At 36.2% G+C, this 18,892-nt stretch overlaps 2 protein-coding genes and 1 long non-coding RNA gene across 5 annotated transcripts in view; 1 reads left to right on the plus strand and 2 right to left on the minus strand.

Moving 5' to 3' along the window:
• Nucleotides 1–16,301, plus strand: LOC132095490 (uncharacterized). The gene is made up of 2 exons (XR_009422453.1): nucleotides 1–41; nucleotides 15,798–16,301. It is a non-coding gene; the product is annotated as an uncharacterized LOC132095490 (long non-coding RNA).
• LOC132095489 (spermine oxidase-like) lies at nucleotides 6,912–12,630 on the minus strand. Its single transcript, XM_059500543.1, has 3 exons — nucleotides 11,182–12,630; nucleotides 8,827–9,010; nucleotides 6,912–7,044 (listed from the first exon to the last, which is right to left on the minus strand). The coding sequence occupies exons 1-3, from the start codon at nucleotides 12,369–12,371 to the stop codon at nucleotides 6,925–6,927; spliced, it is 1,494 nt and encodes a 497-aa protein (XP_059356526.1). The 5' UTR covers nucleotides 12,372–12,630; the 3' UTR covers nucleotides 6,912–6,924.
• Nucleotides 13,953–18,892, minus strand: part of LOC132095488 (villin-1-like) — a 16,785-nt gene continuing 11,845 nt past the window's right edge. For all 3 annotated transcript variants that reach the window (XM_059500541.1, XM_059500542.1, XM_059500540.1), the window contains 7 exons: nucleotides 17,119–17,298; nucleotides 16,868–17,013; nucleotides 15,857–16,001; nucleotides 15,577–15,765; nucleotides 15,426–15,494; nucleotides 15,082–15,237; nucleotides 13,953–14,527 (listed from right to left, as the gene is read on the minus strand). In XM_059500541.1, coding sequence (XP_059356524.1) covers nucleotides 14,414–14,527; nucleotides 15,082–15,237; nucleotides 15,426–15,494; nucleotides 15,577–15,765; nucleotides 15,857–16,001; nucleotides 16,868–17,013; nucleotides 17,119–17,298 — 999 coding nt within the window. In that variant the 3' untranslated portion in view covers nucleotides 13,953–14,413. The remainder of the gene's footprint in view (nucleotides 14,528–15,081; nucleotides 15,238–15,425; nucleotides 15,495–15,576; nucleotides 15,766–15,856; nucleotides 16,002–16,867; nucleotides 17,014–17,118; nucleotides 17,299–18,892) is intronic.

Raw genomic sequence — 18,892 nt, forward strand, 5'->3', positions numbered from 1 at the left:
GAAGATGAACAAAGGTCTTACAGGGGTGGATCGATATGAGAGTGAGTAATTAGTGACAGAATTTTCATTTTTGGGTGAACTTTCCATTTAATAGGCCAATATGCACTATGCATATGCACATATGCAATATGTGGTTCTGCAGCTCCAATCACAGTGAAATCGTTTCCTCGCTCCTGCATCTTCCAGGTTATAATATGTTTTATATATATATATATATATATATATATATATATATATTCCAGACACCAATTGAACTCAGCTGTCTAATGATCTAATGATAGAAATGTACTGAAAACTAAATTAAAAGTTGCTCAAATTTTGGATTATCTTGAGATATAGTTTATACTTGGTACAGAAATGCTAAATTTAACCCCTTCATCCAGTCTCAGACTCAGTCATACTGTAAAGTGAGAAAAACAATTATGGAGTTATAGAATTAGGGAGTTATAGTTTTAATTATGTTATAGTTTATACTCATTTTTTAGTACAGAAATGCAAAATGTACCCTTCATTCAGGCTCAGACTCACAGACAAGCTTGTGCCTGTAAAAAGAGAAAAACAAATATTCAATTTAAATTTACTTGTATAACACCCTTATACAGTCAATGGTAAACACACACACAAACAAAGACCTTTCCTTTACAACAACCTTATACAACCCATTTATAATCTAAGTTGCCTAAAAAAAATATTAAGATGGTTGGTGATCCATTGATTCTGTGCATGTTTTTCATTGACACGCCCCCAACTCGTAAACTCGGAGCTTAAAGAAAATTCAGAGTTTCCCACTTGTAATTATTACTTTGTGGTGTCGTTCATGTGCGTTTAACTCGTAAATACGATGTATCCGACATTTGAATGCACCAATAGACAATCTTGTTTCTTCGCCCAAGTTTTCACACACACCCAAAGCACGAACACAGAAAAAATTATTTCAAATGCATCTAACTGACAGATAAATCATGGTAGATCGATCTATTTACTTATAGGCCACTGCTGTGTGCTCTGGTAATATAGACGGTATGACCCATTTCAGGAGCTGACAAAATTACGATTTATTTTTATTTTATTTAACCTTTATTTAACCAGGTTAGTCTCATTGAGATATAGAAACTCTTTTCCAAGAGAGACCTGGCCAAGATAGCAGAACAAATTAGATCACACAATCACAAAACAAACATAAAAAAGGACTACTCCAGTACATTTCAGTTAAATAAAAAATGCCATTACTTAAAACATTTACACATGTAGATGGACTCATGTTCTATAGATTTAACATAACGTTTAAAATCATTCAAGGAAACTAGACACTGTAATTTAAGTGTTTTCTGTAGGTCATTCCAAGTTGAAGGTGCAAAAAACATGAAAGCCTTTTTGAAAAACTCTGTCCAGGCTTGAGGTACATTCAGTGAGAGAATTTTCTGGGACCGTAAACCATAAGTACTCTGAGTAAAAGAAAGAAATTCGGATATGTAGCATGGTAGCCTGCCTATGATGCCCTTATAAATAAAATTATAAAGGTGAGTAAGCCGGCGATTTGACAGAGAGGGCAAATTCACTGTGGAGTAAAGTGTACAGTGATGAGTGAGGGGTCTGCAATTTGAAATAAACCTTAATGCTCCATGAAACACAGCTTCCAACATCTGAAGACACTTTGACGGGGCATTCATATACAACAGATTTCCATAATCAATCATTGAGAGAAATGTAGCCTCGACTAACCTTTTTCTGGCAGAATAAGTAAAACAAGATTTGTTCTTAAAGAAAAAACCTAGCTTCAATTTCAACTTTTTTACTAAATTCTGTATATGAAGCTTAAAAGAAAGGTAATCATCAATTAAAAATCCTAAATATTTATAAGATGAAACTACCTCAATTGTTTTACCCTGATAATTAACAATATTCAGGTCTAACTCATTTTTCCTTGAGTTTGAAAAGACCATTACTTTGGTCTTCTCTGCATTAAGCAAAAGCTTTAAATGACAAAGCTGTGCTTGCACTCTATCGAAACCAGTTTGCAAGTATTCATAGGCCTTACTAATGGTAGCAGCACAACAATAAATGACTATCATCTGCATAAACATGGAAAGATGCATGTTGGACATTTTCCCCAAGACAGTTTATATAAATAGTAAATAAAAGTGGCCCAAGAATGGAGCCTTGCGGGACCCCTTTACAGATAGATGCATATTTTGACGTTAGGCCATCAACTTGTGTAGCTTGAGTCCTATCAGCGAGGTAGTTGATAAACCAGCCCACAGAGTGCTGAGACATACCTATACTAATCAGTCTCTGAACTAGTATACTATGGTCAACAGTTTCAAATGCTTTGGACAAATCAATGAACATAGACACACAGTGTTTCTTATCATCAAGCGCTTTGACTATATCATTAATTACTTTTATAGCCGCAGTGGTAGTGCTGTGTTTTTTCCCAAAACCAGATTGATGCTTAGATAAAACTGATTGAGCATTTAAATACTCTTTCACTTGTTCACCAACCAAAGATTCCAACACTTTAGACAAAGCTGAAAGTTTGGAGATGGGTCTGTAATTATTTGGCAAGGTAGGGTCTCCTCCTTTTTAGATTAGAAAGATTAAAAAGATGAGTTAGAGGTTCAGCTAGTATATCTGCAGCCAATTTCAAAAAGAAAGGTTCTAAGTGATCGGGGCCCGCAGGTTTTCGAGGATTCAATTGTTTCAGGGCTTTATGAACATCAGCAACAGAGAAGGAGCTAAAACTGAAAGTTTTGTCAGCAGTAATAAAGGTGTCATTTAAAAACTCTGACACTATGGGGGCAACAGAATTAAACAAAAATCCAGATGATATGAAATGCTCATTAAAACAATTTACCATTTCTACTTTGTCAGATATAGATACACCATTCTTAACTAGAGACAAAGGAAAGCCTGTTGGTTTAGTTGATGAAGATAATGACTTAATAGTTTTCCAGAATTTCTTTGGGTTATTTAGATTCTTTGTAGTTTCAGATAAATAAAATTCAGCTTTAGCTTTTCTGAAAAGTGAAGTGAAACTGTTTCGCGACCGTCTGAACACAACCCAGTCAGCATCAGTATCCGAACTCCTTGCTTTTGCCCAGGCTACATTTCTTTCGTGGAGCAAATTAGAAATCTCAGAAGTAAACCAGGAATTGTCCCGACCCTTAATTCTAAATTTACGAATAGGTGCATGTCTGTTCAGAATATCAAGAAAACTGTTTTGAAAAAAAGTCAGGGCTAATTCCACATCATCAATCAAGGCAATGCTACTCCAGTCAAAATAAAATAAATCATATAAAAAACCCTGCTCAACAAACATTTTCATATTTCGCCTTTCAACAATACGAGGTGCACCTTAGTATCTCTGACAACAGCAATTACACAGTGATCACTCACATCATTAGCAAAAACACCTATTACAGAGTACTTAAAAGGGACATTGGTCAGGATTAAATCAGTGAGTGATGATTTCTCCGGACATTTAGGATTTGGCCGAGTAGGAGTGTTAATTAATTGAGTCAAATTTAAACTGTCACACTGCTCTTTAAAAGCATCCGATATTGGCCTTAGCCAGTCCCAGTTCAGATCACCAACAACAATAGTGTCATTACAAATAACTTGACTTAACAAATTTGATAATGTAGATGAAGAGTCATTTGATGCAGACGGAGTTCTATAGGCTGAACATTTCCAGAGATTAGTAATAAAATAATAACAAGGAGTCTGGACTGATTTGCAGCAGAAAGTCCCAGATCTAGAATTTAATGATTTTTAATGAAAAAACAGGAATTGAGTCTGCAGAGACAATAAACCAATCCTTCAAAATGGAGAGGCAGTGAACGTGGAGTAGATTTTTAGCCTTATAAACAAACATAAATGAATGACTTGGCCCCTGTGATTTAAATTGGACAGTGGAAAAGATTTCAGGCCTTGAGACTACATAAGGGAACTCACTTTTGATGGACTCATTTTCTGACTGTAAATGGACAACCCCACTATTAAGGGGGATCAGAAGGATAAACAAGACTACATAAAACTTCATTTCTTTTTTTTTAAACACAAGACTAAATAAAACTTCATTTTTTTTTTAAACACTAGACAGACAGCTTTGTATAACAAAAGGTGAAATATATAGTTAAGTAGGAGTTAACAGAAGACTGTTATGTTGAAACAAGACAATAGCTAGGTGGTGGTGAAAGGCAGCTGAGGCTGAAACAGACGTCCGTCCAGTATTGGAGACAGCTGAGGATGTAGCCGGTGACAGCCTGATAGTGGTGAAAGGCAACCCAAGGCTGTGGCAGGCGACAATTCCAGCGATAAAACCAGCTGAGACCTTAGCAGACGACAAGTGCGGTGGTGGAGAAAGCAGCAGCTAAGGCAACTGACGACCAGACCAGTGACGGAGGCAGCTGATGCCGTAGCAGACGATAAGTCCAACGGGGGAAGATGCAGCTGAGACTTTAAACAGATAACCGCCCAAAGATGGAGGCAACTGTGGCTGTAGCCGATGACAGTCGGATGGTTCAACCAGCTGAAGCTGTAGCTACTAAGGCTGCAGCAGACGATAAACTGGTGGGATGGGGGGAGCTGGGTCCTTAGTAGGCAGGCAGTGAGGTAGTAAGGATGTGAGGGCCACAGCTGAGGTAGGCAGAGCCCAATAAAAGAGTTTTAGGCAGGCAGCAGCTTGATGGTTAAGGCAGTAGCTGGTGGCGGCAAGCAGTGATAGCTGTAACTGCAGCTAGTGGTAGCTAGCTGGTAGCAGCTATGAGAAAGCCACCTGCTTTGCTGCAAATAGTGCTTAAAAATTGTTACAATTGTTTCCTGTGGCTAGTTGCTAGTGGATGAGCCAAAATAAAAGTCCATTGTAGTGTAAGCCAAGACACAAAAGGGCTACTAGGACACAGCTATGTAAGCCACATAAAAAGACTCCAGCAAATCCAGTTTGAAAACATTCACCAATAAAACTTAGTACTGTGCCTCAATGTCAATCAAGGATTTTTGGGGTTTCTTTCACCCATTTGAGGCAAAACACATAGATGTAGTGGTGGCGATGTACCTCATTGCTGTTCCAGAGAATGATGCAAACTGTGAGTCAGTAGTGCAGAGATCCAGAGGCCCAAAAATACCAGGAATAAGCAAGTAAACTCCACGGCACAACACAATAATCCACTCAGTATGCCTTAAAAGTCCAAATGTTGTAATTCTCAAGGTTAAAAAATAATATTTAAAAGAGATGTCCTTTCCAAACAAGAGACAGACAATACAGGACAAACATAGTTTCTGCCATCTTGGATCATTTAAAATTAGAGCATACATTCACTCAATTATTGAAATGCTATTGATTCTAAACGACAATGCCGGTGATTGACAGTCAAAGCAAAGCGCAGTTTAAATGCCGCACCCCGCAGCTGAACTTCAAGTTTTTATTCAACGTTATTGTTATTATTATTATTATATTATTCTTACCTGAGTCAGATCTGTCTATTATTGCCTGAAGCACAGGGCTTTGCCACGAGTTTGAAAAGAACCTGTCAAACGCTGGATCGCTGTTTTTCCATCCGCATCTCCTTAGTCTAATAATTATTTATTTTTGTACTTTCGATGAAAAATAAATGTAGCGAAGTAGAATAATTTAGTTTTATTTTGCTCAAATAAAAGTACCACGTATAAAAGCCTACTCAAGAAAGTAGAAAAAAATTGAAAGTATGCTACTGTAACGAAGTATTTGAAATTAGTTACTTTCCACCTCTAAAGTAAACTCAGAGTTCAAGTTTTAACTCAGAGTTGGTTGAACCTGAAACCTGAAACCTGAAACGTGGAGACGTGCCCCTGATGGCGTAAGATGGCGCTGGTAAACTATTTTGGTCACCTTGTGCATGAGGCAAAGGTAATTTAGCCCGAACTTCATGAACTCTTTATGAGATAGGCTACTACTTCGAAAACCTCTAAACAGCTATACCACCTCCAAACAGAAAAAGACAACAAATAAAAAAAAGAGAAATTAAAAGAACATTATAGCCAAAAACACAAGACAGGAAAATACACGCCTGTACCTACTCACCTCAAGAATGCCATCTAACGTTTGCTGCAGCAATTACAACGACCTACAGGTGTCTTTGTAGGTTTTTCACGAAAATAGTCATTTATGACTCATATTAGACACATTCATATATTTAGTTCGATTTTATTCGTAAACATTGTTCTGTTGTACTTTGAGTTGTCTGATTTGTTCTGTTTAAATGTTTTTGTTCTGCTTTTTAAAGGCTATTCAAGTTCGCCAAGTCCCAGATTAAACTTTGTTTTAACTACTATCCCTGCTGAAAGAACGGCTTAAACAAGCCTTTCATAGTTTTGATAACTTTTTCCTTATTCTAAATAATAATAAATTAGGAAAATAGTAAATAAGAATGTGAAAGTTTGATTTGCATTATAGTTTATTCATTTAAATCAACAAATATACATATTCCCAAATAAATTATTCATTTAAGTCAAGGCACTGTGTAATTACACAGCAAACTAAATCAGAAGTTCTTTACATTTTATAATGATCAATATTCAATTGTCAGGGGTCATGCTGCATGCCACCTGAGGGAACTGTATCACAGATTAAGAACCACTCGTTTACTTTATTTAATTAATTTTATCAAATGAATGTAATCATCTTTCATTTTTATAAAATATTATTTAACATTCCCTGGAGATTGGGAAAGAATATTTCTCCATCAGTACTACACGCACAACACCGAGAACAATTAACAATTAACAGGACAGATATGCATTGTACCATGACCAGCTGGATTTAGCTTAACACTCACAGATAATGATGTTTGATAGGCAGCTGTTTTGTGTAAGATTAGGGTGTGAGAGCAATTCTATAAAATGCTGTCTTTATGAAACAAAGTGTATGTTTTCCTCTCTGTATGCTCAATCAGCGTAATAGCTTATGAGTCGCTCTGCTTCTCTGACCCCTGTGAGATACGCTCCATGGGTCGTGGTGTAGAAGTTCTCATGTGTAGCTTCACCAGCAAACAACACCTGAAGGTGCTTCGAAAACAAAGACAAATACAATCATTTTATTCTTAACTTCATCACTGCTTGAAATTGTAAAATGCAATCTTTTTCACTATTGCAATTCACATCAGAATATTTCGGTGTTGCTATTGTTCAAGCTAAAATAATGTTTTTTCATTAACTGAAAAAAAAAAACCTAAGCAAAATAAAATATAAAAGTTAAAAGAAAAACTTAAACTGAAATTTAGAAACATCGCCTTGGCAGCAAACTTCTATAAAATCAGTTGAAGTACTAAAACTACTAAAGCTAAAATGTAAATAATAAAAAAGCTAAATAGAATATATAAAAATATAAAATACAAATATTTAAATAAATATAAAAAATTCCTATATGTAATGTACTGTATACACAGGTGCATCTAAAAAAAATTGAATATCGTGAAAAAGTACTTTTTTGTAACCTGTTTCAAAGAGTGAAACTTTCATATATTCTAGAGTCATAACATGTAAAGTACACCATTTCAAAAGTTTTTGGTTTTAATTTTGATGATTAGAACTTATAGCTCAAAAATCCAGTCTCTCAAAATATTAGAATATTTACATTTGAGTTTCATTAAATGACTACAGTATAAATTCCAGGTACCTCTTGTTCTTTGAAACCACAATAATGGGGAAGACTGCTGACTTGGTAATGGTCCAGAAGACGATCACTGATCACTAAGTCACAGAAGGTCATTACTGAAAAATATATCAAAGCATATAAAATGCAAAGTTGACTGGAAGGATGAAAATGGATAGGAAAAGGTTCAAAAGCGACAGGGAAGACGCAAGCTTGAGTATACTGTCAAGCAAAGGCAATTCAAACACTTGGGAGAGCTTCAGAAGGAGTGGACTGAAGCTGAAGTCAGTGCATCAAGAGTCACCAAGCTCATATATCTTCAAGAAAAGGGCCACCAATCCACTTCTGAAGCAGAAACAATGTCAGAAGAATCTGACCTGGGCAAAGGAGAAAAAAATTGACTCTTGCTCAGTGGTCCAGTCCTCTTTTCAGATAAAAGTAAATTTTTCATTTCATTTGGAAATCAAGGTCTGGAGTCTAGAGGAAGACTGGGGAGGCACAGAATCTTGAAGCTGCTTGAAGTCCAGTGTGAAGTTTCTGAAGTCAGTGATGATTTGGGGTGCCGTGACATCTGCTGGTGTTGGTCTATTGTGTTTTATCAAGTCAAAAGTCAAAGCAGCCATCTACCAGGAGATTTTGGAGCACTTTATGCTTCCATCTGCTGGCAAGCTTTATGGACTTAGCACCTGCCCACAGTGCCAAAACCACTTCCAAGTGGTTTGCTGACCATGATATTACTGTGCTTGACTGGCCAGCCAACATGCCTGACCTGAACCCCATATGAAATCCATGGGATATTTTCAAGAGAAAGATGAGAAACAGTCGGTCCAACCATACAGATGAGCTGAAGGCCGCTTTTAAAGAAACCTGTGCTTCAATAGTTTCTCAGCAGTGCCACATGCTGATCGCTTTAATGCCACACCTCACTGATGCTAAATGTCATTTGTGCTTAAGGAAGGAGCCCCTACCAGGTATTGGTATTGATTGGATTTTTGTGTTTCGTGAGCTGTAAGCTCTAATCATCAAAATTAAAACAAACGTTTAAATGTTACATGTAATTAATCTACAAAATATGAAAGTTTCACTTTTTGAAATTAGTAAAAAAAAAAAAAATTCATATATTCGATATTCACATTTTTTTAGATGCACCTGTAATATAAACAATCAAACACTTGTACAATTTATTAAGAAGTTACCTTCCTCCCTTTGGATTCATCATTAGGAGGAAGAGGTGATGCTAATGCATTGTGTGCTTTCACTCCATCAACACCATCAGGAATAAATGTGTAGGAGCCACGGACGTGAGAATCAGATCCCCATCTGGAGATCAGCGTCTTTGAGACCTCTGGCACTGCCCAGCCTGTGAAAGACCTGAGCAACCTTCAAAGACATGAACAGAATTTGTCAGAAATTTTTTAGATTATTACTGCCATTTACTGATAACCATATATTTTACAACACGTTCCAAACTCTACCAACAAATGATAAAGGTCCCAGCCTTTTTAGAATAGGTTCATACAGCATTTGCATAGTTTACAGTAGAATGTCATCTATCAGAACACTGCCTTAATACTTCAGAGATGTTGAAGGAGAGAATCTGCTTCTCACTGTTCTCTCCAAAACTGACCATAGTGGTTTGATATATTCATCTTGTTCATCTTTTTGAACATCTTTTTTACATTTTAGCATTAGTGTCTGTGATTAAATGTCTAGCAATTACAATGCTTTCATGGATTTTGACTGTGTGAAGTTCTGTGTGGTTAGTTTTTGTAGAAAAAGGTTTTTCAAGTAGAATACGGAAATTTGCCGTTACTTTGCATCAATAGTCCTGTATTGTCTGAAAACGATCCTTCTTAGTGTTCGACAGTCCCTATTATTCACTTTTGATTTTCGCCCACTATTCTTTTTTATTTATTCCAAGCAAAAAATAATGACTATGAAACATTTTTACCCTGACTGTCATTCATAATGTCATTCATTGCAACATTAGTTTTGTATACCAAAAATTGGATCACAGTGCAGCCCCCAAAAACACAAATTAAATTGTTGTTATTGTTTTTTTATTTACCAATATTTAACCATTGTAAAATGATCATATGTCATATATTTCCAGAGGTGGGTAGTAACGAGTTACATTTACTTCGTTACATTTACTTGAGTAATTTTTTGGGGTAACTAATACTTTTCGGAGTATATTTAAAGATGGGTACTTTATACTCTTACTTGAGTAAATTTTTGGGGAAAAATCTGTACTTTTACTTCGTTACTGTGGGCGACGCTCCTCTCGTTACTTTATCTTAATGCAATAAATGTTATAAATGCTTCAGTTTATTCCAAACGCGCCGTCTACTTTTCTCTGGGCAATGACCGATGCCCATTCGCGAATGATTCATTCTTTTGAGTCAATTCTGTTCAAAGGCTTGATCAAACCAATTGGCAAACGAATGAATTGGTTCATGAATCAGTTTGAATGAGTCGTTCAGTTCCCTGCCGCACGCGCTGAGCGTCTGAAGTGGTTCACTGTAACGTTTAACATCAGCAGCGTTGAAAACGTGGCTATGGAACTGCACTGAATTGAAAGCAAATCTGCAAAGGCTATTGCTTGCGATGGAGATCCTTATTAGATGAACGCCGCGTGTGCTGTCTACTGTTTAACAGGTAATAACTTGGGCTACATTCGATTACAGTACACGATACCACTGTGACATTAGTTTGTTGTACGTGTGTGGCCTTTAACAGAGGGGAGTCAAGAGATAGATGTGTTTTTACAGCACTGCGCATTATAAAAAATCACACATGATTCTTTTGAGCTTATTAAAGCATTGGCCAATCAGAGGTGTTCCGATGAGTCATCGCTAAAATGCCGGTGCTTCCTTCACTCGCTCACTGACTGAATAGGCCTACCTCTTTCTGGCGAATTCTCTCGCAGGAACAACAAAGTGCAGATGTGTGTACGAATCTTTAATCAAGATATTGATTTCACAGTGTTAACAGTTTCAGTGATTTTAATGGGAGTTTCTGAGAGTGATTGAAATCTAGACTGTCAGTGAAAATTATCTTTAATAATGTAAATGTTATTTGCTCTCTTTCTGAACAATGAAAGATTAGTAGCAATATTTATATCACATTAACTTTCAATGTTAAATTCACATTTAATATAAAGTCAGTCGTATTAAAAATATGTTATGGCATGACACCTATATCTGTTACTTAAGTAAACAGACAGGGTTTTATAATAAATTACATAAATTGGAGTAAAGGCTGATTAAATATATACATTTATACACACACATACATTACATACATTTTATCTATATATCTAAATAAAAATAGGCTCAGTAGGCTATATATGACCCAAAGTAACTAGTAACTAACTACTTGAGTAGATTTTTTTCCCGATACTCTTTTACTCTTACTCAAGTAACTATTCAAGACTAGTACTTTTACTTTTACTTGAGTAAATATTTCTAGAAGTACTTTTACTTTTACTTGAGTACAGTTTTTTGGTACTCTACCCACCTCTGTATATTTCATCATTTATGTTACCATACCTTATACAGATATCTCCTATTTCACTGTCCTGAAGTTTCTCCATATACAGTGCTTCTCTACCTGTGATCCAGCCACACAGAGCCGTGGGATGACGGGCCACTGTATCAAAACCAGTGATCTTCTTAAACCACGTCTTCTTCCAGGCTTCCCCTTCAGACAGAGACTCATAAACATCTTTATCTTCAGGCCCCTCTTTCCACAACAACTGCACCCCGGCACAGTCATCTGGCCAGAATCTCTTCTCAAAAAACAAGAATATTTTGTCTACTATGCCAAAGCCGAGATTCTCAATCGCAGACAGTTTTGTTGGCGGTAAGGGCGGTTCAAACATGGTTGAGGCTTTATCTTTGAGAACCCCCAGAGAGACGGTGACAATCACATGGTCTGCCTCAAAGCTCTGTCCATTTTCACAAACGACCTGAACAGGATACCTTTGGTCTTCACAGTGGCCCTTTTTGACCAAATCCCATCGGATGCTCTTGACAGGTGCACTACACTGGATGGTTCCTGAATGTAGATCTTTCAGGAGAACATCTAAGATTGCTTGATAGCCACCAGGTCCCAAAGTGTTAAAAAATCCTCCCTCTAAAGCAGTGTAATAGTTAATCTGAGAGGCAGACACTTCATAGAGGCTAGAGCAAGCCTCGTCTGTGCATTCAGCCCTTTTGCACCATTCAAAAACTTGCTGGCCGTCTTCTTTCGCTGCTAAAGGAGATTCACCAAAGGCATCATCCAGATAAGCACCCAGACTTAGTTTCCTGTGCCTGCACTCAAGTTCATCATCAAAAGCTTTGTCGGTGAGCTTGCTGAAGTGCGAACACACCTGATCTACAACTGTTTTGGAGACCTGCTTCCTATCTTCTTTGAAAAAGTAATCTTGAGGGGTTACAGAACGAGGCAGGCACATGTTTTTGGATGCAGAAGGTCCCTCGCATAACAAGTTCTTCTCCATCGCAAACTTGTATAGGTAGTTTCCTTTCTGTCCGTGGATCCAGTTCGCTCCAACTTCAATGATGTTCTCTGTGAAGGGTTTAATGGTGTGCACCCGACCTCCAATTCTTTCCTTCGCCTCAAGAACCAGGACATTTTCAAATCCTCCCTTCACCAATGTGGCTGCAGCGGCCAACCCTGCAAAACCTGAACCTACAATTACAACTTTAGCATCTTCTGGTCCAGAACAAGAGCTCATTCCTGCTGCTATGTCGAGCTGTTTAGAGAGAGAAAAGCTGAAAATGTATTCATGTATAACAAATAGCAACTTTTAACCGAGAGCACAGGTGATAAGAGAATAGTGAACTCTGCACTAATGTACCAGTGCTTCCCTCATGCACTGCTGCCTGGAAACCTTTAAAACCTGACCTTTGTAGTCCATACAATATATAATTATTTACATAATCATGCAGATGATCCAATGTCCATCCAATGGCAGATGAAGATTCAACTATAGTACGCAGCATTATGTTCTTCCCTTTGCACTTTGAAGGCTGCACAATGATAAAACTATCTATCTGAAATTACATGAATTGAACACGTTTTTTATTGAACTTTAAAATAAATCTCTGTGTAGGGGAAAAATTATTGTTATGAAAACTAAAGACACCTGATGCAGCCCCATTTAAACTAACCAAATAAATACTTATATATTAAAATAGTTTTAATGCCTTATTTTTAATTATTTTATTTAAACTTCGATGAGTGACACTTCACAACTATTAAGTAATATTCCAGTAAACAGGCAGATTCGCTGAAGCCTAGGCTACTATTCATTTCTGCTAAACAATTTCTAAATTACCCAAATTATGCAAATCCATAGGAATAGTGCTGCTTTTAAATAGAATACTTACTTTTAAAAATACACTATGCTAGCATATACAGATAGCAACAAAATGAGCTAACCATTTCATCCTCATACAGAAGATGGCGCCAGTCAACTATCATTTCTTTGGCCACTTGTAAGTTTGTAACTCTCTTAACTTTGCCCGAAATTCATGACCTATTTATGAAATAACTATATACTTCGAAAACCTCCAAACGTCTAACTTATCTCCAAACAGAAAAAAAACCTCGGAATTACAACAATCACAAGACAGCCCCTAGGAACCCCGTCTAATGTTTGATGCAGCCATAGCAAAAATCTCAAGGTATAGTAATTACCTTTGTGTTTGCAACTTGATTTATGAATTTGATATTTATACTTTGATATATGAATATAATATTATAAATATTGATATAATTAGTTAATTTATTCGTGATCATTGTTTTGCTGTAGGCTACTTCGAAGTCAGTCAGGTTGGTCTGGTTTGCTGCTTTTAGCATCTCTCATTTAGAGACTTGTGGAGAGCAACAAACTAGCCTAGACTTGTTTAAAGGTCTTTTTCACACGACTTGACTTTAACATCTGATAGCTTTCATAAGAAACTAGTAGGCTGCCCTTATTTGACTATCATTCTCAAACTTTGACCTGTATGCTAATGAACACTGTTTTTGAAACAAGTAGCCTATTATTGCTTTGCTTAGGGTCACAAAAAGTTTTACAATACTATATTGCATTTGTGCCTAAGTAAATGTACAATATTTGCATTAGCAATGAGGCAACAAAAGATTTTCCATTACAATGAGTCTGTCCCTGTTTATTGACTTTTCCATTAGACAGGTGGTGTGCCTCTTGTATGCAGTAAATGATTCATACCAATGGAAATTACACATTAAGACAGTATACAGAAGTCTCCAAGCGTCTTTTATAATTAATACTCAGCATACACAATTAACATAACATAAAACTTTTATCTTTATTGAAATATATTAAAATGTATTGTAGTGCTTAAGCCACTTAAGTGTAAAGCAGCTAGTCAGTGCTTGAAGGTTTCCTCTTGAGATGCATTAAGAAAAGATTACATTGGAAGTTTACCATGCAGCTTTAATACAAATCCCTGTGTAAAAAAGACAGATTTGCAAACTTCATTTTCCCATATCATCCATATTTTCTGTTACAAAATTATACTCAATATAATTAATTCTCTTTTATAATATATGGCAATTTCAAATAAATCAATTTGCATGTGCAAAACAACACATTTAAATAAAGTAATTAAACATGTAAACATGTAAATCTAAAAATTCTAAAAGGAAAGGATCCTGACTGTAGTGTATTTGCATCGCACCACTACTAGCATTCATACAGTTTAGCATGAGAGGTCCATTTCGCAGAACAGGAGTGTATTTGTGCCCATCCTAAAACAGGCCCTTTGATTTCTTCAGGTTCAGCTGCTTCCAGGACGGCAGGGCATAGAAATCAATCCGAGAAACCCCCATGATCAGGTTAAAGTCGTCGTTTGAGAGATAGTCCTGCATAGATGACAGAGATGTGTGTTAGTTTTATCAACAGATTAATCTGACGAAAACATGTTTACATTTCACTCCAAAAATCAAAGAAAGAAAAATGTGCTATTAAGATTTTTCTAACTGTGATTTATTTTATTATTCACTTAAAAAATAAAGGCATATACTACTATCGTGTGTAATTAATAATAATAATATTAATTATAATCTTAAAGTAAAATGAGAATGGCATTGGTTGCTTTACAGTAATGAGAATGCCTCATTTATTATCATTACCTCAATGCACAAAGCTCAATTGTCATGAAAATAAGGCAACAATAAGGCAGAGTCCTAAAATAAGCTTTATTTTCTTTAAAAGTATTGTAAGAGTTAAATTTTTTATATTTTAAGATTTTTTTTATTTAATTACATTATATATATATATATATATATATATATATATATATATATATACACACACAGCATATATACAGTTTTAATTGTTTTGGACATTTTTTTTTCATTGCATTTTGGCATTGTGTGTCAGATTTGTGCAAGTTGTTTGTAGATCAAGAGTTCACCTCTTTTCTTGTGGGGTCGACTCCTTCAGGCAGGTCTTCTGTCTGAACGTTCACCAGCTCCTCTAGAGGGAAGGTTTCCGTCACAGGACGGGGTAAGTTAACCCCTTGAGTTGAGTTACTTGAGTTGGTTTGGTTTGACGTCGGTTTGGTCAGATCCTGTGCACAAGATGTTAAACCATTTTTCACTTTCAATTGCTGCTGTGCATTTATGCATTTAGAAGGTGCTTTTTGCACAAAAAAGCATTCAAGCTATACTGTACATTTTATTAGTTCATGTATCCCCTAAGTAACCGAACCCACGATCTTGACAGTGCTAGTGAAATGAAGAAGAATGAATAACCTACCACAGTAATTTCGATGAGATCAGTTGCCGTGCCAAGTTCTGCTTTCAGCTGCTCATAGGATTTCCCACCCTAAAAGACAAATTTTTTTTATTGACTATGCCGTACGCTTGTGAATTAAACGGTCATGCTCAAACTCATTTAATCTACTTACACTCCACTTTTGTGGGTCCCAGGCGTGGAACCAGCCTGTAAAAGTGGGTGGCTCAAACCCTTGCTTCACCACTAGAATAGGTGTATCCAGGTCACGCCCTGCAGGATGGGACTTCAGATACTCCTGCGCTGTAACCACTGCCTCATTCTTCTCCTTGTCGTTGGCACCTTTACCGATCCACAGGTACACCTGACAGAACGTATTTGTGCTGTTATTTCTAGTGGTCTGGAAAGAAGAGAGAAAACCATGTGTGAAGAGAGAAAACCATGCCGACATTCACCTGATCCCAGATGTCCAGCAACATCACGTCATCCTCATCCAGGTCATCTTGGTTAAAGTTTGTAATCTCTGTTGCTATAAAGCGACCTGTCTGGTTGGAGCACTCAAACAACCGGGGCGTGATACTGCAGTTCTCCTCCTGAAGTCTGAAGAAAAGAAGAAATGCATAAGCTGTGTCCTAAAACTTGTGAACTGTCTGTGAAGGCAGCATTGCATATATCCTTTGCAAGGAATGCAATGCCAAAATGCATTCTCCAATGTTAAACCCTCTTGAAATCAATTGTATTTATCACTCTCCTGTATTCTTCATTTGAGGAACGCTATAGAGTGCAACAGTTGCCACCCACTTTTTCTGCAATGTTGGTTCCAGAAGTATTTTTTCCATTCACTTTTCACATTGGGATTTTAGAAAGTATTTATTAAAGCATTATAAGCCATGAACTAAACCACCAAGATTTGTTTGCTCTCTGATTGGTGGAATTTTCTTCACAGCAACAGGTCTGTCTTTTTTAAGTTATCATTAAAAATAAATTTCCCTGTGGAGAAACTGAATAGAATTTTTACTTATGTACCCTGACTGTTGCACTGTTTTTGTCTGATTTAAACTTTATATTAATTTATAATATTCCATTTCAGTTAAGATGCAGACTTAGTATATAATGTAATGTGAATGAGAATTCCAGTTAAATTCCTGACTTTGAATTGAATTTAAACTAAAAGATGTAGAATTCGATTTGAATGGAAGAAAGTGGAATTAAAAATTATTTGAAATAAACAATTTATATTATTGTAATTTTTTACTTTAAAAGCAATTTTTACATTGTAGACTAGACTTTCAGCTTTGAAATCACTGAAATTTATTACAATTTAAAATATATTAAATAGAAAACAGTTATTTTAACTTAATGATATTAATGATATTTCACAACATTTTATTTTCTGTAGGATTTGGAACAGAGCCAAGCAGATAATTTGTTCTTTTACAATGTACACTGTGCAAATGTTACTATACCTTTTGCTGCTGGCATACTGTGACTTTCCACCAAGGTTTACCCAGAAGTCAGCTGGTTCCTGTCCCTCTGCAATAACATTCTTCTCTCTCTTGGAGATGATGTCAGCTAGTGTTTTGGCCATCTCTCTCTCATCTCCACTGCAGCCCTGCATGGTAATATTTAAGGCAACTATGTAGGACAGACAGGTAAGAAATATGCAGAAATGTCTTCTGAAATATGGCAGATATTCTAAGCATATGAAACTACCAACCTTGCCGTACCACAGGTAGCAGCACTTATCAGTGCTGAGCATAAACACATCGTTGGAGTTTAGAGAAGATGAGCGCGGAGGCACCTCAACAGCACGTGTGTTGTACTCATTTGTTCCGTGGACATGAAACAGTCTTACTGATGGTTGAGATTGGGAGGAGCCTTCTCTGGAACTTCCTTCCTGTTAGGTGAAGAGGTGAATGCATTCACTGCAAGGCTTAAAGTTAAAGTGTGTCATTTCTGCACCACTATTCATTTCAATTCAATTCAAGTTTATTTGTATAGCGCTTTTTACAATGCAAATCGTTACAAAGCAACTTTACAGAAAATTATGTTTCTACAATATTTAGTAATAGCTTATAAGTGGTGACTGTCAGTTTGTGCACGTATGACAGGATTTGTAGAATTTTTTTTACAATTATTTATACAATTTTTACCACTAGAGGCACCATACACAATTATTACCACAAAACCAGTCATAAGGGTCAATTTATCGAAATTTAGATTTATACATCATATGAAAATTGAATAAATAAGCTTTCAATGAATGTATGGTTTGTTAGGATAGGACCATATTTGGCCGAGATACAACTATTTGAAAATCTGGAATCTGAGGGTGCAAAGAAAATAAATTAATAATAATAATAATATAAATTCTGAGAAAATCGCCTTTAAAGTTGTCTAAATAAAGTTCTTAGCAATGCATATTACTAATCAAAAATTAGGTTTTGATTTATTTATGGTAGGTAACTTATAAAATATCTTCATGGAACATGATCTTTACTTAATATCCTAATGATTTTTGGCATAAAATAAAAATGTGTAATTTTGACCCATACAATGTTTTTTTTGTGGCTATTGCTAAAAATATGAGAAGGGTATTCCTGCACAACCGGAGGCTGCAGTTTCAGGACCGCAACTCTTGGACCCCAGCTTTAGGACCCTAGTTTTTTTGTGACAGCGCCACCTACCGTACTGGATCAACACTAATTAAAGATGGACGACGTGGACAGCAATCAGACGGTGAGTACCGATATTTAATTAAGTTTTATTTTATAACGTTAAAACGGTGCGAAGTTTACATAGTGAAAACTGCTAACTATGAATTAATAATTAATTCCCACCAAATTAAGAATTTGTGAGCTAGTTTTATTAATTACTACGACGTTAATTCGTGGCCATGATTTCATAAATCCTTGTTGAGTTTTAATGACGAACTATTATAAGTGAATCTAGCATGCACATTAATTAAACTTATCAGATGACAAGAGCATGGTTGATGTAAGGTTTTTAAGATTTACCTGCAGCTTAATGTATTAGTGTGAATACTGGCTTAATAGTCATTGTTTTATTATATTTATGTATAAAATATCTTTCATAATTAAACTGCACTGACTGCCTAGTTGCAGTATGTGTTAGCCTGTTGTTTTGGCATTGTTTTGCAATGATGAATGAGGCATTTGGCAATTTTAATAGCTTGTTACAATTTGGCCTAATCTGCAGGTCTACTCCACATACAGTCCATTGATATCATGTGTTAGTTTCTGTCATGTTCTGCATGGCCAATATGAAGTGATTTTATGGATTTGGTTAGGCTCATTGTAGGACAGATGATTAAAAAAGGCACTAGAGATATTTTCATGATCTCAAAATATTCTAACAAGTAGGCTCTCTCTTTTTCAAGATACATATAACAATCCAAAAAGGGAGATCCCTGCCCGAATTGAAGGGATGCACCACATGCTGCAATATCTCACTCTGTCTCTCGCTCTCTC

This window comes from Carassius carassius, chromosome 19 (genome assembly GCF_963082965.1).
Source record: "Carassius carassius chromosome 19, fCarCar2.1, whole genome shotgun sequence".
NCBI lineage: Eukaryota > Metazoa > Chordata > Actinopteri > Cypriniformes > Cyprinidae > Carassius > Carassius carassius.